General features: G+C 42.7%; 1 protein-coding gene across 5 annotated transcripts in view; it reads right to left on the bottom strand.

The window, feature by feature from the left end:
• Window positions 1-24,523, bottom strand: part of pard3ab (par-3 family cell polarity regulator alpha, b) — a 296,671-nt gene that overhangs the window by 242,332 nt on the left and 29,816 nt on the right. For all 5 annotated transcript variants that reach the window (XM_083990939.1, XM_083990941.1, XM_083990940.1 and 2 more), the window contains exon 2: window positions 290-391. In XM_083990939.1, coding sequence (XP_083847065.1) covers window positions 290-391 — 102 coding nt within the window. The remainder of the gene's footprint in view (window positions 1-289; window positions 392-24,523) is intronic.

Genomic DNA, 24,523 nt, shown 5'->3' with positions numbered 1-24,523 from the left:
TAAAACCAACAACCATCCCATCTGAGATCATCATGTCACAGCCTGCCAAACCATTTGTTTTGCATCGTGCAGACCTGGTGGTGACGCACTATGAAACACAAATGTACCAACTCAGACATGTAGCTCGGCTAAATGAGGGGAAACTGGGAAGTTGATAAAAACTTTAAACTTCAAAGCGTCCTGAACCCGGTTCTTAAAACACAATCCAACACACGTTCACCAGCAGCTCTGCTCCAGCTCTGACACAACACAACACAACACAACACAACCAGCGTGAAGCAGCACTCACCCTGTCTTTGTCGTCGGCTACGTCACACAGCACGTCGTCCAGGTCCAGGATGCCTCCGTCTGCGTGTTCCAGCCGATGGACCTGCAGCCAGTAACCGGCATCCTGGAGGAAACAGAGAGGGAGACGAGGCGTTTAGAGTCACGCTCAGAGTTCAGATTTCTTAACTGAAATAGTGCGATGCTTGTGGTGTGTACTGGGTACTGTGTACTTTTTATGTATTTTTTTTATTCAGAGATATAGAGATGTAGGGCTGGAACGATATGCTTTTCTCCCGATTCGATTCTTCTACGATTTTTTTGGATGGCGATTCGATTTAAATTGCGATTCTACGATATTGCCGATTCTCTCGATTTTTAGTCTGCATTTTTAACATTTATCTGCACACAAATACTGTAGGAGCCTATAAATTAACATACTCCATTATAAAGTGAACTTTATACCCTTATAACCCTTTTCAAAACCTGTACTCTCTGTATGTAAAAAAGGCGAACAAATGCACATTGCACAATATTTTAAAAAATTAAAAAATTAAAAAATTAAAAAATAAAAAAATAAAAAATCGATTTTTGAAAAAAAAAATCGATTTAAAAATCGTCAAAAAAGATATCGCGATATGTATGTGAATCGATTTTTTCTCCCACCCCTACCTTTAATGGTGATATTTATTAGAATTCCTATTTTTAATGAGGTATTAATTCATATTCTTATATGTAACTAGCAGACTTGGCACACAGCTGCCAACCCTCTCCTTTCTTTCCTGGTTTCTCTGTTTCGTTATGTGTTTGTGATATGAGCGTGTGGTGTACGAGCCGCCAAATGGAATTGCCCTTTAAGAGATTAATAAAGTTGTCTTGAGTCTTGACCCAAGGCTGTCTGAACTGACATCACATACGTTACAATGACATGTTAGAGAGGGGGGAAACTCAGCAATTCCCATTTTACAGCCAATAATAAGTCAATAAACACATCTGCAAATACAAGTAAACGAGAAAAAGAAGCAGCGTATCAACTCACGAAGGATAAAAACTGATTTTAAGACATTTTTAAGAAATAGGACGAGTTAAATAGTGAGTGTGAGAACAGATTAAAGGATTGTAGACGATTGTTGATGAGAAGCACTGACAAAAAAACAAGACGTATTAATAAAAGATTAAATCTCAAAAAAACGACTCTTCAAGTGGGACGTGCAGGAGCCTCTGACCCTGAGGGAGGGAGGGGGGGCCACAGCTATTTTTCAATTTGACTGGGGATTCCTTGTCAAACGGTTTTGACATGAAAAACACACGGAAAAGGTCACGTAAGATTAGAGAGAGAAGAGGTGGAGGAGAAGAAGGGGGGAGAAGAGAGAGGGAAAGGGTTGTCAAAGCAAAATAAAGGAAGACAAATCAGCTTGGGAGGGGGAGGGGGGCGGCTATTCATCTGTATTCATAGAAGAACGCAGCTCAAAGGTTTTCACATGCATCACCATGACACAGAGATAAATGAGACCAGGGGGGAAAAAAAGTGTAACATCCCTTTATCACGGTTAATAAGCTATGAGTCGAGACCTGACTGTTTGGGTCGCCCTGATGATTACAGCCTCATTAGCCATGACTAAACATATGATTTTAAAAATGAGCCTGAAGCGAGAGGAGGTTAAAGGGATAGTTCAACATTTAGTCAAACTGGCCCATTGCCATAATCCCTATAGTCATAGCAGTAGGTTTGTTACCTTTAATTGTCGGTGCAAGCTATTTTTAGAACGGCGGAGCAGAGCCGTGAGCTGCTCAGAGCTACGCTACGGAGGCTCATTATGGGATTTCTTGGTTTCCCTCATCAAACTCATCAAATACACAATCCAACAACTCCACAACGCTCTGGTGGACAAGTTGTGACCTGCACATTCACCACGCTATGAGATAATAACACAACGTTACCACACAGAGTTGTTTTAGAGGGAAATGCAGAGACTGCTTGATGAAAAACTGTCCCTGAAGGCAACACGCATCAACGGTTTTGCATTGTACTGCTATGACTATAGGGATTATGGCAATGGGCCAATTGGCAAAAATGTTGAACTATCCCTTTAAATTATGAGTTTTAAGTTGATGGACAGACGACACTTGTTTTGCTTCTTTAGGATTTAGCACTAAGTAAATACTTAGTGTTTTAGCCCAGAATCAACATAATGTTACAGAGACTCAGCTCCTCCAGCCTGGTGGATACAGACCTGTTTCCTTCCTTTATTTAGAAAAGAAATGAACATAAAAAAGAAAAAAACACAGTTTTTAATGTCAGAGAATATTTTCTGAGTTTTTTCACACTCAGTAATGTTTAAACCTACAACAGAGACTATCAAAGCAGATATTTATTGTAATAATGTGGAAAGATATGAAGCATAGCTAGCCCCGCCCACATTCCTTGATTGACAGGCAGAGAAAGTTCTTCAACAAAGAAATAAAGATAAGAGGACAAAGTTTGTAAATGTGTGATTCCCCCATGTGTGTTTGGATCATCGACTAAGAGCAAAGGAGGAATATTAAAGACAGAGATCACAGCCAATCAGAGCAAGAGGATGAAGAGTGAGTTTCCTGTCAGCTACACACACAATGAGGCTGCAGTGACAGATGTCAGTATGTGTATGGTGTGTGTGTGTGTGTTTGACAAACTCTGTCACTTTGTGTAACCCTTTGACACAGAGACCCTGTGGACACACACACACACACACGCACGCACACACGCTGTAAGTGGCCTACTTTTCTTCTTAGGTTTCAGGATACACTCTTGACTCTTTTGACACTTTTCCCGTTTCGTGTTGTGGCAACGACAAAATACACAAACAAGTTGAAACTGTTACAAGTGACACATCTGGATCCAAACACCCAAACATGGAGAAAATGTGTGTGTATGTGTGTGTGTGGTGTCGGGTCTCTGAACACTGTAAAAGTCGTATCTGACACAGAGATACAGGAAGCGGCCGACGTTCAGCAGATCTACATCTGTCAACAAGCTAATGCAAACAAACGACTCTGTGTGTGTCTGTGAGCACGAGCTGCGTCTCAAGCGGCTGTGGTGAGTGTGTGTGCGCGCGCCGTGTATGTCTGTGCGTATCTTTGTAGTTTCCAGAGCAGCTATAAAAAAAAAACAACAACAGCACACAGAGGGAGGAGAGGAGGCCACAAATCACTGCCTTCACTTTATCTCAGCCAAAACACATTTCAGGTCTTTGTTCTGGATGAACTGAAACATCTCCACAAAACCAAAAAAAAAACAAAAAAAAGTTGTATTCACTGTCGTAACTAACTGTACGTAAGGCATCTGTTGCATATGCACAAACCTTAAAGGTGCATTGTGTAGGAATTCCTCCCATCTAGCGTTGTGGTTGTATATCACAAGCAACTCAATGGTATTTTTCATGCTGCATTCAGGTGAAATTGGGCAGAGGTCAGACTGCCACTGCACGTAACGGCATAAACAAGCCTCTGTGTACTGTAAACAAGTGGTCCGTCAGCACAAGGCAAAACAATACACGTGACAATATGTTGTCATGTGGTATTGTTTTACCGGCTTTCTCTGGACTTCTGTGACTAAAATGACATCGTTGTCATCATCATTGTTAGCGACGGCCGTCTGCCCGAATGCAGGTGAATGCAGCATCAGTGTAACGCTCCGTTCCTGATGAATGAAAAACGTACTTTTGAACGAAATAATCGATTTTCGTGAATAGATAACAGGAGAAGTTACACAATGCCCCTTTAAGGAGATGAAATGAAAAGCTAAATATTGCCAGAACACATCAGATGCAAAATGTGTCACAGATGAGACGTGTCAAATCTCAGTGGAGTCTCACACAACTCACACACACACAGACACACACAACAATGAGCTGGTGTGAATTCCAGCCTGTGCTGCTCGGGCTTTGGAATAAGTGGTGTCATCAAAGTGTGTTTGTGTGTGTGTGAGGGCTTATATCACAACCCATATTATGTATGTATGTATGTATGTATGTATGTATGTATGTATGTATGTATCAGGACTGTGAAGATGCAGTGTGTGAAGTGTTGTGTGTGTGTGTGTGTTAGTGTGTCATTCTGTGAGGCCAAGTTCGTGTGGTAAAAATAGCTCATGGCAAATGTCATGGTGCCAGTCACATAGTAAACAAGGTTATAGCATACCAGAGATGAAACAAACACACACACACACACACCACACGTACTTGTATCACTGGCATAATGCGTTACACACCCACCAACGTTTTAACCTTCAGAACTAAATGCTTCACCCTAATCCTGACTTAAACCCAAGTTTAACCTTAAACCTAAACCCAAATCACATAGAAAACTAACTAAGATACAGCCCACCAGTGACAGAAAACACACAACACAGCCGTTCGCCCTCACTTTAACCTTCACAACTGAACTCCTGACCCCGATCTAAAACCTGATCCTGAACCTGAACCTGAATCTAATCTGAACCCTAAAATCAAGTTTCAACCCTCAATCAGCCTTTTGAACGTGTGTGGATCAGCCCCAGCTTCGTAAAAGTCCACACTCTGTTACATCTACGGTCCTCACAAAGATAGAAATACACACACAGCTACACACTCTGTTACATCTATGGTCCTCACAAAGATAGAAATACAAACACAGAAACACACACACACACACACACACACACAGAAACACACTCTGCTTCAGTCTTTACTCTTCGCCCTGTTCCCTCGGGGCCTTACTGAAATTCCCATGATGCTAATCTGACAGACCCTCGTCTGAAGTTGTTGCATAAAAGACCGAGGCAGATCTGGAGTCAGATCAAGAAGAGGCTTCTCCCGCTGCAGCACAACAGACCTGGGATCAGACCTGCTGGTTGCAGCGGGGGGAAAAGCCCAGCACTAAATCATCACAGACAGCAGAGCAGGTCCACGCTGACAGAATCTGGGCTCTGCAGCCAAACACCGAGTGTAAAATATTATATGTTATTTTTACTGTCCCTTACAGACTGAGACAAGAGAAACAGCTGAAGTGAAACTGGATCTGACAGTAAAAACTCTTCCACTGAGACGCCGGGTTGAGAGCTCACGCCAGATAACTCGCAGGGAAACAATGACATTTATTTCATTTAACAACAACGACGACAAGACGGAGAATTAAACTCAGAAAGAGCTGGGGAATATCAGGCTTCAGATATAATAAACAGAATCTCCTTTGAGCTCACTTTAACTTCATGTTAATGAATGAATGAATATAATTTCTAAGCCTGTGCAAATAGAAGCAGCTCTGGTTTCAGCTATCAACAAGTTCAGTTAAGTTTATTTATCATTCAACATGTTAAAAGCATGAAGGAACGAAATGTGTTACTCAAGTCCAACAGCGTACAGGATAAATAACATTTATAAGATAGAGCCTATAATAATAAATAACTTAAAAAACCTGAAAGAATAAACAGAAATAGACACTTAACAAAAGATTAAACCAAGCAGCAAGGAGACGCTTTCCCATAAAGTTGGAATAATTTTGTTTTCAGACACATTCTTCTTTTTATTTCTATTTATACACGTTAGTATTCACCTTTAACCAGGTGCAATGAGTCCCAGTTACCAGTTTTGAGAAGATATAGGGCCTACACTTTATTTATCAAGGATAAAACACTTTGTCACAATCATTACATGAGAAGAGGTAGAAAAAAAACTTATTTTGGGCAACACTGTAGAAAAAGAAAGAAAATAAAGACAGAAATGCAAGGTGATCACAGCTGTGGAGGGAAACTTCCACTGTTGTAGTTTCTGCAAAGACAAAGCTTATAAACCAAAAGATGAAAAGCTGTTTGATACAGAGTTTTGAAAATTGTGTGAAGGTCAAAGGTCGAGCTCAAGCTGAACCAACACTGCAGAACACACACACACACACACACAGAGAGACACGCACAGCAGCAGCAGCATCAGTCCAGAACTCCTGCAGCCTTTTTCAAACCAAAGCACAGAGCGGTCGCCTAGCGCCACAAGCACTGATGTGATTTATTATGGTTACACCGATACACAATCCACACACACACACTGGTCACAACTCGTCGTCACAGGTGCAGCAGGAAGCTGTACGCACAAACTCCACGATGTCGGTGGAAGACGAGGAGCTGGACTTCCTGTCGGACGAAGCCGACGAGGACGAGGACGAGGACGGCGACGAAGCCGAGAGGAACGACGACCACGTGGCGCACTACGCCGAGCTGCTGCTGCTCCACCGCAACATGATGAGGTTCGATCACATCCACCTCAACGGCGTCGTACTGGACTTGCTGGTAGGTCGGCCGCCGCTACGTCTCTCTGTCCGTCCATCTGTCGTCTACTCGTCTGATAAATCACAACAATAGGACGAATCTCCTTGTTGTTTACAACTACTTCCTGGTAGAAAACCAGCATTCGAACAATAGTGACGGACGAGAGTTTCACTAGCCTATATATATCTACTTTTTCATGTCACTATATCGCCGTTTAGACTAATCTGATGTTTGTAAAGTCTATAAAACCAATGATTGGACAAATATTACTATTTACGTGTGCACATTTTTGTAATTAGTCATGGTTATCAGAGATTAGCTGGGCTAACGGTTAGCTACCTGTTAAACTTTAATAACTCAGTGACTCAATAAACGGTCCATGAAAAAATATTTACTCCAGCGGATATCTTAGTTACAACATGACTGAGCTAACTGGAGTAGTTTCATGTCGTGTCCCACAACGGGAGGGTTTTAACAGCTGACGTCCTGGTGTTAGCTTAGCTACCGCCATTAGCTTAGCTACCACCGTTAGCTTAGCCAAAGATATTCAATAAATGGAAAGATACTCCATGAGCGGCTGCTCCAATGATATGAAATGGTATACACTTCCTGTCTCTCTAAGTGGGCGTGGCCAACCGTCACCCCACCTCGTCTGTGAACGTGTGTGTGGATTTATACAATTTTTAGGTAGATGAAAGTGAGATATTTATATTTTCTTATGATAACATTAAATATTTACACTACTAACAGTCATATTTAGCATGACAAAAATAATTTAAATCATTTTCACGGGAGTTCGCGGCCGTTTGTTTGACGTTGCCTAGGAGATCGGTGCCAAATCTCGCGAGAGTGTGTCGTAGAGACAGAGACAGGTCTGGAACAAAGTGGATTTTCTCCGGATCTCTCCGTCTGAAAATTACCATTTTGGTGTCAAACTGTTCAGAAGAGATGTGGCTTGTGAAAAATGAGTCCAAAATTTGCTTCAGTGACCGTGGGGCGAAAGACCCGACCATAATCGGTGTTCACATTAAATTGTCCCATAGGAATCAATACAATCCAAGCTGCCTCTGGTCTCTCTAAAGGGGCGTGGCCGTGCAGAAGCCCACGTGACATGCATACAGGAAGCTGACTCATCATGAAAGGTCTTGGTTTATAAACCGTCTTTGGCTTAGCTACCGTCAGCTGTCCCTGTCAGCTGAGTCACTGATGCTTTCTAGACACTGTGATTCCTCCAAACAGAATAAATACAACACATAGCAACACGGAAATAGTAATGTTTCTTCAATCATTTCAGATTAGTCTAAACGGTGATAGGGCGTGAAAAATATGATATATAGCTAAACTCTCGTTCGTTACTACTGTTCTCATTCAAATTACGTGCTGGTTTTCTACCCGGAAGTAGAACGTAAACAACAAGGAGATTCGGTCTATGACCTTTTCAACAGAATGAGGACGAGAATGACAACGACTCCGGGTTCTTCCACAACTGGGTGGAAGACATGATGTCGGCGTTCAGCTCCGTCATGGAGCCAGAGGATTGGTCCACGTCCGACAGCGACGACGTCGGCCAGCGCTACGCTCCGTTCTACGAAGACACATTCTCCTCGTGTTCCTACAGCTCCGACAGCGGCGCCGACAGGTGGCCACCGTGGACGCCCAACGGGTCGGCTGAAGCTACCAACTTCACACCTGACGGGACTGAAGCTGAAGCCGAAGCCGGACCTGGACCTGGACCTGGACCCGAGGCTGAAGCCACCGAACAATAAACAGCTGCTACAACATCTGTAAGGTTCACGTGTCACGCCTTCAGAGACTTGATAAGATTTTAGAGAAGTCACGGTGACACAGTTTTGGCCTTGAGTGTGAAATCTTAAAGGGGTAGTTCAACATTTTTGGCAAATTGGCCCATTGCCATAATCCCTATAGTCATAGCAGTAGGTTCGTTACCGTTAATTGTCGGTGCAAGCTGTTTTTAGAACGGCGGAGCAGAACCGCGAGCTGCTCAGAGCTACGCCACGGAGGCTCATGGGATTTCTTGGTTTCCCTCATCAAACTCATCAAATACACAATCCAACAACTCCAAAACGCTCTGGTGGACAAGTTGTGACCTGCACATTCACCAGCTATGAGATAATAACACAACGTTACCAGACAGAGTTGTTTTAGAGGTAAATTCATGCAAAACCGCTGATGCGCGTTGCCTTCAGGGACAGTTTTTCATCAAGCAGTCTCTGAATTACCTCTAAAACAACTCTGTCTGGTAACGTTGTGTTATTATCTCATAGCGTGGTTTGCTGTGAAATCGGCACATGCCTGGTGCTGAACTTCTTTTCTCAGGGTTCGGTAGACTACGGGGAAGTGTTTCAACCAACATGGCCTCCTCACAGCAGGAAGTAAACAAGACATCTGAAACAGTGTGTCTGTTAGTGGACAGCTCTGGTGGATCCTGTCGATCAATAACTTTTTGGTTCATGTTTACACACTCTCCACTTCCTTCTTCGTGCCATAAAGCGATACAGCAGCCTGGTTTTAACACAAAGCAAAGCGCAGAGATTCATGCTCTTGACCATAAGAAGTCCACTTTTTCTGCTGCATTCAAGACAAGTTGTGAAAAATGAATTGAGCTGCCTCAAACTCGGAAATTCCAGGTCGGAAATTCATGTATCATCTCAGAAACCTGATTTTGTAACACATCACACATCTTCATCTGCTTCCAAAATAAGCATAAATTGTTGCTGCGTGTATTTGTCATGTTCAGCAGTCAGCCACAATATGCCAAACTTCTTTCGGGCATCCTAGTTTTCTCTCCCACCAAGTCAACATGTAGCGTGATGTCAGAAGTTGCAGCTCGGACTTCTCGGTTACTTCTGAGTCGTCTTGAACGCAGCATTCGTCTTTGATCTCTTGTGATCACCGTGGCGATACACGACGTGTCTCCTCTTCATCTCCATCCCTCCGCTCTGCCTCCGTTCCACTGGTATTTTTAGCTCCTGTCACTTCCCCTTCTCCTTCACGTTCCATCATCCCTCCTCCCTCCCTCCCTTCCCTCTCCCTCTCCCTCTCTCCCTCTTTGTACCTTATGAAACTTTAACAAAACGCCGTCCTACACTTGACACACATTAAAGGGGATGTTTGATATTCAGCAGCTCTGCAGTGAACCCTCTCTGGGAGTTCCTCCTCCATCTACCCACCCGGCTCGCTCCAGCCCTGCGGCTTCACAGCAGCAGAAGATCAAAACACATTTATTATAGTGTAACTCTTCATTTGCAAGTTTATAGTGTGACACCGTTTTGTTGGTGGGTGTTTTTTCTGGAGTGTTTCCTATTTTGCTGCAGCCTCCTCTCCTCCTCCTCCCTTCCTCCTCCCTCTCTCTCTCTCTCTCTCTCTCTACTGGATGGGTTGAAACACGACATGTGGAAGATCTGAGAGAATAATTAAGTGATTGTAGATTTAGGATTAGAGGGGGCGGGTGGTGGTGGGGGGGGCGTATTTAAAACCAAGGCCAGATGGAGGAAGTCACTTCAAGGCAGTAAAGTTGGTGGAAGCTGCTGAAATTAAGACAAAATGCTACTTATCTTGTGTGAGGGCAAACAAACAAAAAAAAAAAAACTAATTCAATCAGTGTGAACACATGCTTCATCCTCACAGCAGGCAACACCAACCAACACAGGATTATGAACATACAGCAGGCTTATTGTCACCGCACTTCAACTCTGTGAGTCCTCACAGCAGAAACCACATTTAAACCACACAGAGCAACTTAGAACAGAGTTGTGAATCGCAAACAAATGGATGTAGCCTACACCGTCACCTACATCCATCAGGCTTTTTTAATTCTTCTGCAAATGGGAGAGATGAGCTGACAGACAAATGAATTTCCCTTTAGGGATTAATAAAGTCATTCTTATCGTATCTTATAATATACATACATAATGACTGCATTTACATGGACTTCAGTATCTCGGTTTTGATGGTTATCCCGATTTTGATCAAATTAAATCCTAACTTAGAGGAACCTGGTTATTCAGTTTCCCCGTTTCTAATTACTGCATGTGCGCATGTGTGTTTCATGTTTATTAACAGGAAGCGCAACAAAATCAGAAATCTGTACAAATCTGAAAATTTACACATTAAAAATGCTGCCATGTGATAAAATAAAATAAAACATAATGCAGACTGATCGCTTGTAAAACCATTGTAAAACGTTTGGTGATTTCTGTACGTAGGCTACAGAGCCCCAGGCAGCGCTGCTCTTCTGTCCAATACACACATGAAGCTTATCCCGATTTATCCCGATTTCTGAAATCGGGAAATGGTGTTTACGTGCTCAAAAACAAAAACGGGATATTGAAAAACCCCAGATCAAAACCGGGATACTGAAGTCCATGTAAACACAGTCCAGAAACTCCCTGCTCCATCAGTGAAATCCAAACTTTTGCCTCCTGCTGCAACACATAAGATGTAAAAACTCTCATCATCACACTAAAGAAACTAAAAATAACCTTTAAGTCATCTAATGTAACGTCTTGTCCTGTTTAATCCCTTGATTGAAGATTTGAAGGGTGTGATTTGGGAATGAGTGCGTTTGAAGTTGAAGTAATTACACTTCAAAACTTTAACTGACAGGTCAAAGCTGAACTTTAATCACGTCTTCGTGTCGGGAGACGATTCATCGAGGTGAGTTCTGACATCTGAAAAACGACTTGAACACCCAGCTGCTGTGTGTATGTATGTGTGTGTACAGGGGCTGTTGTTGTAATGTGCAGCTCAGGCGTGATTGTGAAAACACGCAGCTCTCTGAAGGGAAAACCTCCTCCCTGGATAAATAAAGGTTAACTACCACTTTGTTTCCCAAAGACCTCCGAGGATGTGTCTCTAGAAAAGAGCCACGACGACGACGACGCTGCGTCACCTTCTCAAACAGAGAATATCAAACACATCGTCCTCCTCCACTTTATCAACTCCCCTACACACACACACACACACACACACACACACACACACACACACACACACACACACACACACACACACACACACACACACACACACACACACACACACACACACACACACACACACACACACACACACACACACACACACACACACACACACACGGCCGAGGTTAGAGCCAGAGACAAAAGAGCCTTTGACTCCAGTAGAACGACACCAGTGAGGGGAGAGAGGTGGAAATTGGAAAATGCCATTCGAGTGCTACGTGATGTGTAGAAACCACAGACGTGTCGGTGCAGCGTGGTGTGGACTCGGAGGGGGAAAAGAAAAACTTGTTCATTTCAAGTCTGGGCCACTTTAAACTTTTTTACTTTTCTAATCTGATTCAGGTTTTTACACAGTGACGACTCTTATTCTTTAGGTTGAGGACAATATTTCCCACCACGTGCAACATTTTTCATTATATATGTTCTTTTCTAATTTCACTTTTGCACATGCTGCTTTGTAGGGCTGGGAATATTTTACTATCTCACAATTCGATTCTGATTTTTGGGGCTACGATTCGATTCAAAATGGATTTTCGATCCAAAACGATTTGATTCCTAATGATTTCTGCTTCAGTCTGTCGGTGTGTCTTTTTCACATTTATTGAGTTTTAAACATTTATCCATGCTTAGATGGAATTGTTGAAACTGTTGCATAAAAGCAATATCACATATTGCTTAAGTAACAAAATTAAAAATGCCTCTTTATTAAAAAACATAGTGCAGTTAAACATGCTGCCTTTTAAATTCTAAGGAAATGGAGGCCGACAGCAGCAGATTTGTTTCATTTTTTAATTTTTTAAAATCCATTTTGGGACATTTTATAGCGATTCTGAATCGTATTAAATGAGAATTGCGATTCTTATGTGAATCGATTTTTTGGCACGCCCCTACTGCTTTGTTTGCTTGTTCGACCTACTTATGTTGTAGCCTACCTTGGCGTGTGACATCGAAAACGTTGCTCTGCTGTTTTATAAATGAAAACACAGCAGACCAGTGATGCCGGCTTATGAAACACAGAGCTTTTTAAATCTGCCTCCAAACATACAGGGTAAACATTGGCAAATAAGAATCTGGCCCTGACTTCATATGGTTTTATATTAATAAGCCTGTGAGAGCGGAGACAGATGGATGAGGAGATGAGGTGAATAAAGGTTTGACCTTTGGCAGCCTCCTCTCCTCTGCTCACACTGTGTTTTCTTGGCCTTTGATGGAAACCTCTTTATTATTTATAACTAAAGGGGCCGCAGCCTTTTTGGCCCTCACACATCTACGCAGCGGGACGGGGGCGCTTGTTAATTCTGCTGAGAGCGGATGGCAGCGATCCAGGAGCTTCACTTGGCTCGTCCGTGGAGAGGAATGTTTGGAGCGACGACGACGCTCCGAGGATGTGAGCGCCGGTGACGGAGAGCACATGTGTACCTGATGTGGTGCACATGTGCAAAACACTGTCATCAAACCATAGAGAAAGAGTGCTGCTGCTGCTGCTGCACATGTCGTACCTTTAAAGGGATAGTTCAACATTTTGGTAAATTGGCCCATTGCCATAATCCCTACAGTCATAGCAGTAGGTTCGTTACCTTTAATTGTCGGTGCAAGCTATTTTTAGAACGGCGGAGCAGAGCCGTGAGCTGCTCAGAGCTACGCTACAGAGGCTCATGGGATTTCTTGGTTTCCCTCATCAAATACACAATCCAACAACTCCACAACGCTCTGGTGGACAAGTTGTTACCTGCACATTCATGAGATAATAACACAAGTCGTTTTAGAGGGAAATACAGAGACTGCTTGCTGAAAAACTGTCCCTGAAGGCAACGTGCATCAGCGGTTATCCATGAATTCACCTCTGAAACAACTCTGTCTCGTAACAAAAACCCAGAAATCCCATGAGCCTCCGTAGCGTAGCTCTGAGCAGCTCACGGCTCTGTTCCGCCGTTCTAAAAATAGCTTGCACCGACAATTAAAGGTAACAAACCTACTGCTATGACTGTAGCGATTATCCTATCCTATCGTAATACCCAATTTTCCAAAATGTTGAACTATCCCTTTAATCATCAACAGGTGAGGGTGAAATCCAAAATCTAACAATCATTTTAAACAATTTAAAGATGTTTTGTTTTGTTTTTTAAATCTGTCCTACAAACCACCTCCCTGCACATGCTGTCAACTTGGAAAACGATGAAGCTTTCTGACGTCTTCAAGTCTCAGCATCGTCTCATTGTTTTTAGAAACAGATTTTCAGTCTTCAGAGACTTCAACTCTTTAGTATGACGTGTTTCTTTAATGAGATATAAGTTTATATCACCACAGTGAGCAGGATTCATGATGTGATGCTCTTGGCAGTTCAAATTTGTCCCGTAAAAATCCAAGTCTGATGCATTTCCTTATGATAAACCTTTCGTTTAATGAACTGAAAATTGAAGACCTTTACAAAACAGACCTCAAATCACACTAATAGAGCTCGTACACACTGTGATGGCAGACAGAGAGGAGCAGATACACGCACACAAACATGAGTCACGTCTTTTCTTTCTCCCAACAATTCCTCAACACCGTGTCCTCTTTCTCGTGCTGCGTTCACTGCCTCTCGGTCGTGTCCATGTTTCAACCTCGTGTCCTGCCACTGAACTCTACTAATGTTGCAGAAACAGAAACCAGAGAAAGAGAGAAACGCTGGAATACGTCAAAAAAACAACCGCAACGGCACCGAACAATGTGGCCTTTCAAAGAAAAACCTGGTATCTGATGAGAACAGGCGGCCGCTGCACACAGTTTAACATACTACAGGCTAAAAATAGACTCAATTACACCAACGCCTTAAAACTGAGGCAGGTAGAGTTCAATCAGCAGATTCTAATCAGCACGTTAAGCTTTAAATGCAGCAAACAAGATCATCTTTATTCCAGGGAGCTCCTCCTCCTCCTCTTCCTCCTCCTCCTCCTATAAATTACTCATGTGATGAACAGAATCAGACTAAAAAGGCAAAATGCACAAGAACAAAAAAACAAGAACAAGAGGATCTCAGAGAGGGCGCGCGGGGACAAAAGCAGGAGATTTCCAGCCTGTAGCCTGATTAACATGATGAATAATGAACCAATCACACGGCAGGCTCCTGTCGCTAACGACGGGCGGGAGAGAGAGAGGATGGAGAGAGAGATGGTGGGGCAGGAAGTAAAAGAGAGAGAGAGAGAGGAGGTAAATTCATGAGGCTGCAGGTTTTCCCCCCGAAAACAAACTGAGTCATCATCATCATCAGCATCAGGATTAAATCTTGTTTCCAGCACAGTTTTTTAGAGTCTCACACCGACTGCAGTGAAGAATTACACTTTACATTTACTCTATTTTTATTATTTCTACTTTTAAAGCAGAAGTAAGTGATATTTTTGTGTTAATATAAGTCTTAAATAGTTATATCTTCCGACAGCAATCACTTACATAGAGTGTTTGGACCGAAACACGGGTCTCTCAGTCCCTCTGCTCTGCTCTGAGCCGGGGAGAAAACTTTTCTTGTATCCTACAATTTTTATCCAATGAGGAGAGAGAACGGCATAAAGGGGCGGTCCTCTCTGTGTGTGCAGCCAAGGGATGCGCGTGAATGTGGTGACGTAGGGACGAGGACCAATAGATCCATGACGAGGGCGGGGGCTGCTAACTCCGTCGGCTGACAAGAAGTTATGGTGCGTTCAGGGCAACCCGTAATTCGTGTTTTTCCGACCTGTGAAGTCGTACCAGTTCGATCTGGTACGAGTTCACGGGTCGGAAGTTACGAGTGGCCGTTATAGTGACTTTCACAGGCAACAGATTAGAGAAACGCGAGTTGCGGGTTGCCTGGAACGCTACAAAGTCGTAAGTTGTGACTTAAAGCCGTAACTTACGGTTTCAAAAGCCTGCCTGGAACGCAGCATTAGCCAAAACGACCGGATCGCTTACTTCTGCTTTAAACGCTGCTGAAATAACACATCACTCCATCTTTTCCTCCCTCCACAGGTCTCCATCACTTCCTTCAGTCATGACACACGGACAGAGCCACAGCAGCTGGTGGACCACATGATGAACTGTATGTCATTTATAGGGAATAAGCTAAAATAAGAAGATAATAAATACTTATATATAAATATATAAATATATATATCTCCGGCTGCCCCTGTGTCACACACTCCAATACCTTCATCAATTCATTTGCTCGCAGCCTCTTCTGCTTCAACAATAAGCAGCTTAAACAGAGAAAACAGAGGGGACGAAGCTTTTAGGGATCAACAGTCGAACACAATCGCCACGGCGACCTTCACGCCGGTTGTACGTTAACTGGCTGATGCTGATAAATCGATGGGGAACAGAGAGGATGCTGGGAGCGCGTGTTTTCTCACCAAACAGAGGTGGAAACCAGAGATAAGACGTGAGAGGGTTCAAAGAAAAAAGAAGAAAAAAAATCTGGACATCTCACTCTGTGTTTTTAAACCAGTGACTGTTATTTTTCTTTTTCAGAGGGTTTTGTTGTTTTTTTTAAGTTGTAGCTATTAAACAGAATTAAATAATACATTTTAAAAACTTCTTTTAAAGTATTTTTATGAATTGTGTATTTTATTCTTTGTATAATTTGTCCTGCTTTCTCTTCTTTTAAGGCTGCTGTCATAAACTCACTTCCCCTCGGGGATAAATAAAAGTATGAATCTAATCTAAATCACCTTCAACTTTTCCTCCGTGATGCGTTCAGGTGCTGACTATTTCATCTGAATTTTTTTTTTAAACGATCACAGTTGAGAAAGTCTAGTTTCTGAAGCGTCTTATCTGTTGTCCTGCAGCTGTGATGTCACACAGGAAGTAAAACAACACACTGGAGGAATTCACCACCAAAACTGAGACTTTTTTTTTATCCAAGTAGCATTTACTGATATGATACCGATACTGATATTTATTTAAGCAGCAGCTCTGTGTGCTTGTTGTTCAGTAAAAAGTTCCCATGCTGAAGTGTGTGTGCGCTATGTTTGGCAGCAGTGGCCTATAACAACCATCTAATCACGTTAATGTTCACAAATGACGGCTCTTCTTATCGGGGCAAATTGTTATTTTCATTCCATTAAGCTTACAGTAAGAGACATTAGTGTGAAACCACCTCTGACTCATGTTCTCAGTGTGGAAGCTGTGACCTGAACAGGTTCAGTGCTGCTGCGGTTTCTCACACACACACACACACACACACACACACACACACACACACACACACGGTGTTCACGCTGCTGGGTTTCTCTATATAAGGTTGAAGGCTCTTTAACCTGGTAAAGTTCTCCACAGATGCACTACTCACAAAAAGTTGAGGATATTCAACTTTGGGGTGAAATTAGAGAACAGTTAGTTAGAGTTACAGCATGTTATGTTACTTGTATTGAAAATTGAACAGTTGGACATGTCATTCAAAAGTTAGAAAAAACTATAATACTGTACATTAGGATAATAAGAAAACATTGAATCATCTTTATTTCATTTCCATTCTGTATATATTTTGGGTATATTTTGTTCTTTTCTATTATATCATTCTGTAATGTACATTTTCTTCAGTACAAATAAAGTTTATTGGAAAAAAAAGTGCATTCAAAAGATTAGAGAAGGGTCAAAATAAGTTCAACTGTAAAGGTTATATAGTAGTATTTACGGTAGGTACATTTTAGGTGCATTCTGAAATTTTTGTGAGTAGTGTAAATTCAATTGAAATTCATAGAAGCCGAGCTGTTAAATTAAACTGAACCTACTTGTCCTGTAAAACAATCTCTACAGTTACAGGTATTATATAAAAGTCTCAGAGAGTCTGTGCGATGTGAATGTGATTATCAGCTTGTTTGAACTAAAACTGCCGTAGTTTCATTTTGCTTTGCAGATCCGTGTGGAGAAGACGCTGGAGAAATCAATCACATATGGGCTGTTTGATGGCATGTTTGAAAGACTGCAATATCGACCAAAAGCGAACCAAAAACTGTGCATTCGCATTTTGTTGTCTGTCGGACTCGTTGCTCTGATTGGTCGGTGAGAGGAGAACGTCTTCAGAACAAAAAGCTGCACACGAACCAGCACTGATTCTTTGATTAGACAGACTGTGGGTGAGCATGATTATGTAGATGAGGATCTGCATGAGAGGAGTTTCTCAGCAACAGACTCAGCATCAGCGTCCTTGTTAATAAGTGACTGCAACCGAGACATGGAGGAATTTGTAAATAGTATTTGTCAAACCTCTGTGACAGATTGGAAACAGAGGCTGTGTGGACTGAACCAGAGTCACGCTTCATAACTTATTCTCCTGTGTGAAGAAAAAGCACAGGAAACCACTGCAAATGTCCTGACTGCTTTTTGAAAAACCATCCTCTTTAACAACGAAACAAAACTAAAAAAAAACTTTAAAAAAACTTTGCCATGAACAGAGCTCAGAAAATCCTTTAAGGAGTCTCCTCCGCTCCTGGTCGGCCAGGGAGAAACCAGAATGTAGGAAATGACTTTTGGTTTGGTTTTTACTTAACCCTCCTGGTCAAATTGACCCAATCTCTTCCCTTCCTCCATCCTTCCTTTCTCCCTTCCTTCTTTCTTCCTTCTTCTTCTTCCTTCCTTCCTTGAACGAATCTGTTCCCTCCCTCCCTCCATCTTTCTTTCTTTCCTTTTTCCCTTCCTTCTTTCCACAGTCCTTTTTCCCTCCCTTCCTTCCTTCCCTTCGTCCTTACTTCTTCCTTCCTTTTTGACCCAACTGACTCAATCTGTTCCATCCCTCCCTCCTTCTATCTTTCCTTCCTTTTTCCCTTCCATCTTTCCCTTTGTCCTTCCTTCCTTCCTTCCTTCTTTCCCTTCGTCCCTCCTTCCTTGACCCAGGAGGACAACAGGAGGCTTAAGGGTCAGTCTGAGAGAAAATTGGGGAAGCAGAAGGAGGAGGAAGAGGAGGAGGAGGAGGAGGAGGAGGAGGAGGAGGAGGAGGAGGAGGAGGAGGAGGAGGAGGAGGAGGAGGAGGAGGAGGTAAATTGAAGACACACGTCGGAGCGGCGTCTACAGTTACAGCAGCTGTCAGGCTGCCACCACTGGACCAACTGCTGCTAATCCTCAAACCATCCAGACCAGAAGGGAAAAAAATGATTCACAAACTCTTCAGATTGTTTTTTTTTTTTTTTTTTTCTAAAGCTGAGAATAAACCTGAAAACAAAACAGTCAACACACACTTTTGTCAATACATATTTTGAAAAGCAAAACAGAGAGAGAGAAGACAGAAGATAAAACCAGCTCTCTCCTGACAGCAGCAGACGCACTGATCTGAGAAAATATAGTAAGATAAAAGCTTTATCCCTGCTTGATCTCCTGAGCGAGAAAACCACGAGAGGTGAGAGAAGTGGGTGTAAAGACAGAACAAACAAAGATGAAGAGATAGATAGAGAGAAGGAGAAGAACAATGAAAGAGAGAGAAAGAGAGGAGCAGGCAGAGATGAAATCAGAGGTTGAGTCAGAGGAAACCGGCTCAGGTGAAGTGGAAAGCGGCCGCCTCAAGTTCAGAGTCATTTGATCCTCTGTGTGGGTGTCGTTTTCTCCCAGTGCACCTGAAAGCCTCACAGCAGAAACAGCCGGCGACACCAGAAGAATTCAACGGTATCAATCAGGCACAGTTGTGATTTCTCTATTGACTCCCCTGAAGGAGGAAAGAGTCGCCCTCATTAACCCGACTGGTTGAGGGGTCCGTGTTGTGTTTGAAGACACTTCAGCAGAGCGGAAACCTGCACACACCTGAGGTCTTACTCACATTTCACTTGTTTCTAATGTAGTTTTGATCAAATAGATTTGTCACAGCAAAAACACTGGATAGAAATCCTACATTGTCAATACCTGGACCTCAATACTGATTACTAATGATACAATCCATTCAAACCACTGAACCACTTGATCAAATCCACTTTAACACAAAGAAAATGGCACTACAGCAAAACATTTAACTTTAAATTCCATCTTTATGCAAGTGATCCAATCCGTCCATGCATTCTGCTTCCTGATTGGCTCACTGATGCTGATGAGATACAAGCATCTGGTCATGAAGCATTTCTCCATGTTATCAAACAATTTCAGACCTGGTTCGATGCCCAGCTCCAATAACAACCCACTCTCAGTGTAAGTAGTGGAGTGTTAGTCAGTACATTTACATGACACTTGGAAAAAAAACGAATTATGGCCTTAATCCATTTACAACTGGACAACTAAAGTGCATGTAAACACGTTAGTCTGACTAAGACTGGACTTCTCCAGATCCGACTAAAACGGCCAGATGACGCGGTTGGAAACTGATTTTCTTCTGCAGCTATATACGCCTCAATTTGACTGAAACTGGACAATGCATGTGCGCACACTTTACAACAGTAGAGATGACACATCGTGTAGCGTAGAAGCCCGCCCTAACCCAACTAAGAAATACGTTAAAGCAGAAGTACAGATGTTACTGGTTCAAATTTGCGGACTTCACGCGTGGTCCACGCGAGACGGCACAAGACTCATGCATTTTTTTTCTTTGGCGAGACAAGAGGTTTTAATGAAAAGCCTCAATGTGCCAAAACAACCGCCAGGTGGCATCTGTGAGAACGGAGGACGACAGGCGGATGACTCAGTGATCTGTGCAGTAATCCACAGCTTAAACTCTAGGCTATTAAACTAGAACTAACTACTGTATACACTGCCTAAATCACAGAAACTATTGTAATATGATAAAGCCTGTCTTGCTTTATGACTTGATGATTATGTATCACATATCGCCGCGATTAGGAGTGGCGCTGTTCATGATACACAATACAAGAGGATGAAAGGAGAACTAGCTGCAGACAGTAAATAATATAGTAGCCTAGTTTTTCAATGACAAAATGTAACGACGGCAGCTACAGTAGACTATAGCCCACGTCTCACTCTCTTTTTTCGGTCATCTGTCTCGTCATCTCCAAAATGTGTTTTTAAAATGAGCCAACTACAGTACTGTGCAGTAGTGCCGCAGATTTCTCACTCCGCACCTTGTTTGAGAGTGCAGCTGGATGATTTCTTGTGAATGAACGGGTCTGTGTCACTTTGGGGCTGGGCGATAAAACATAGGATAAATAACTTTCCCTCGATAGAAGACGCGGCCGATACAAAGTGACACCGTCAGCCATGCAGCCGGCCTGGACTTTTTATTTTTAATTATGAAGGATCATCTACGCAAGGCAAAGATGATAGCATCAACAAAACACGGCGTAACACACGCGGCTGTATGGGACAGGCTTTTATTTAATTCAGAACAAACCGCTTAGCAAAAATGGAAAATATAGTCTATAATAATTAATTGATCTGTTGTTTGGCCACTGTTTGAAAATAACCCGAATTATGAGCAAATAATCTGATCCAGAACAGCAGTCATAATCAGACTTCTTCTAAATAAACCTAAACATTAAATAACTGGGTCAGGTCGGACCATGGGGTTATTTTTTCTCTTCTTCTTCACAGGAGAAGAGGAGGTGCGCTGCGCTCACGGACGCGTTGATGTTTTGTGATTTATCTGCTGCCTTGACTCTGCCCTTTATACATGTGCGTTCAGATTAACAATAAGACAAGCCATGGTTGAGTTTATTGAGTTTTAGCTGCTCAATCTCATTGTTTCAAAGAAAAGGGATTGATTTTTATAACGAAATGAAACGAAAACAATATTATATTGATACATTGTTGTAAAAAAAATCCAAAAGAAACGAAAATGAACTAAAGAAAATAACTTTCACACACACACATTAAAACAGTGCGATTGGTTGAAAGCTGATAATTAGCCATGTGCTTATAAGCTGATTGGCCGAAACCAAGAACAAAGCCGCGTGAATGGCCAATCGCCATGTGTTAACATTTCCATATTCCGCACATTCTGTGACAAACTGTAAACTGTTTTCTTGTCTGTAACAACATCTATTGCACGTCTGTCCGTCCTGGGTGAGGGATCCCTCCTCTGTTGCTCACCCTGAGGTTTCTCCTGTTTTTCCCTGTTAAAAGGGTTTCCATGGAGTTTTTCCTCAGTCGATGTGAGGGTCTAAGGACAGAGGATGTTGCTACGATGCCATGTGAAGCCCTTTGAGACAAACTGTTTGTAAAAACGGGCTATACAAATAAAATTGCCTTGCCTTGCCTTGCCTTAACGGCCGACATGTAAATCAGCTGTTTCGATGGGCGTTATATGAATAGAGATGTTAATGTGGTACTTTGCACATAGCCTCCTCTTCTCCTGTGAAGAAGAAGAGAAAAAATAACCCCATGGTCCGACCTGACCCAGTTATTTAATGTTTAGGTTTATTTAGAAGAAGTCTGATTATGACTGCTGTTCTGGATCAGATTATTTGCTCATAATTCGGGTTATTTTCAAACAGTGGCCAAACAACAGATCAATTAATTATTATAGACTATATTTTCCATTTTTGCTAAGCGGTTTGTTCTGAATTAAATAAAAGCCTGTCCCATACAGCCGCGTGTGTTACGCCGTGTTTTGTTGATGCTATCATCTTTGCCTTGCGTAGATGATCCTTCATAATTAAAAATAAAAAGTCCAGGCCGGCTGCATGGCTGACGGTGTCACTTTGTATCGGCCGCGTCTTCTATCGAGGGAAAGTTATTTATCCTATGTTTTATCGCCCAGCCCCAAAGTGACACAGACCCGTTCATTCACAAGAAATCATCCAGCTGCACTCTCAAACAAGGTGCGGAGTGAGAAATCTGCGGCACTACTGCACAGTACTGTAGTTGGCTCATTTTAAAAACACATTTTGGAGATGACGAGACAGATGACCGAAAAAAGAGAGTGAGACGTGGGCTATAGTCTACTGTAGCTGCCGTCGTTACATTTTGTCATTGAAAAACTAGGCTACTATATTATTTACTGTCTGCAGCTAGTTCTCCTTTCATCCTCTTGTATTCTGTATCATGAACAGCGCCACTCCTAATCGCGGCTATCAGGCTGTCAGCATTGTCCCCAAAACGTCTGAGCAGTATTTAGTACGGTGCTGCCACCTAGAGGAAAACAGTTGTGGTGAAAAGTCACGCGATCACGCGATCCTGCAGTGCAGGACAAACCCCGCAAATTTGAACCAGTAACATCTGTAAGGTGAATGTTTGTGTTAATATAAGTCTTAAATAATTGCAGGGTTTCCCGCAGCGCTTTCCTGTTAAGGCGGCCGCCTTAACAACAAAGAGCTGCCGCCTAAACTAACTTCTTTAAAAAAAAAAATGTAGCGATATTCGCCGCCGCCGCCCACCCCCCCCCGTCGGACGATGGCTGCATCCTCCCACACACATACACAGCACAGAGAAGCGCGCATGCATAACAGCAGCGCGTGTTGAAAGCGAAACTTAATACGGCGCGGTGCCCGCGGTGCATGCAACATGCATTGTTGTGAATGGACCCAAAGAAACGGCCTATTTTTGTGGCCTAAAAGAGGTTTTACCTGAAAAAAAAATACACAGTTCCATTGTTCGCTATAATATAATTTTCTCCAGCCCGTCAAAGTGCAGGAAAAACACAGTTTTTAGTTGGACTAACCAACTACTGATCGGCGGGCGCTAACCCTGGGCGGAGGGATACGTGAGTTGGTTAGGTCCAAATAAAAACTGCGTATTTCCTGCACTTTGAAGGGCTGGAAAAAAAAATATTATAGCGAACAATGGAACTGGGTATTTTTTTTCACATAAAACCTGTTTTAGGCCGCGAAAATAGGCCGTTTCTTTGGGTCCATTCACAACAATGTATGTTGTAAATCTCTGGGCAGGGCTATGGGCTGGCGTTGCTAACGGGAGGAGTGCAGAGAGTCTTCTACTGCAATTAAAATACTTAGGGGCTATTTGTAGATCATACAACCCCACTTTAAAAAAATGCTACTATCCCTTTAAGGACATTTCATAATAAACAACACACAGTACAACCAGCAAAGAAAAGAGAGTCAAGGCCTGACTGGAGTCATATATTTTTGGTCTGTTGGGCCGGCCATTGAAAACTCTCATTTGTTTACTAGCTGATAGAATAGGTTAATCAGAAAGGGGTCCATATTAACCCACTGAAACGACGCATATCGCCACTTAGTGTTGAGGAGGAGACATGTTTCCGTTTACTATCCGATTTTCCCTGTTGCATATAAAGTGGGACAAGGACAGAGCTCAGATGAGACGCCCAACTGGAGCTGTGAGCCGAGCCTGACCTCACTGTACCTTTGTCTTGTTGAGCTCTGCAGATCTGTACACAACTAAACACCTCTGCACCACAGCTGTGTCCCTCCGATGCATCGTGTACAGGGCCACGAGTCCACCACATCTGGTGTTTTGTGTTTAACATCTGTGGAGATTCAGAGTGAGTATGGACCAGATTTAGATTTAGCACGAACAAGCTGCAAAAGTTAAAAACACTACACACACTTAAAGGATGTGGTGCACTTTCCTGTCAGCGTGTAGAAAAAGAAAAAAACACTTTGCCCACATCACTGCCACCATGGGCTGTTGTGGTTTCAGAGTGCTCGGCTGCTGCACAGTTCATTCACGAGTCACTCATTCACTCACCGAGCTCTGACGTCCGCCTGTTTCAACACTCAGGGTCCATTATAGAAGAAGAAACATTTCCTAGAGAGGTTATGTGTGTGTGTGTGTGTATAAAAACAGCTGAACACACAACAGCAGAGTTCTGCAGCTACACAACCAGCTGAGAGAAGACCAATGTGTTTGCAGAGCAGCAAAAGGTGAAGTTCGCACATACCTGCACCTGACCCGACCCCACCTTCACAGTCTTCTTCAGAGCATAGCGGTGTTTCCACATCTCGTCTGTACCTTGAACTATACACACAGACACACACTCACACACTCACTGCACTCTCTGCAGCAGCTAAACAGCTATTCAACACTCCAAAAAACAACCAGTGCGCACAAGCTTGCTCTCCAAGTATGTGTGTGTTTTTGTGCATGTGACATTTTATGCAAACTTCACCTGTGTGTG

This window comes from Trachurus trachurus (assembly GCF_905171665.1).
Source record: "Trachurus trachurus genome assembly, chromosome: 17".
Taxonomy (NCBI): domain Eukaryota; kingdom Metazoa; phylum Chordata; class Actinopteri; order Carangiformes; family Carangidae; genus Trachurus; species Trachurus trachurus.
This window is presented reverse-complemented; position numbering and strand designations above follow the sequence as displayed.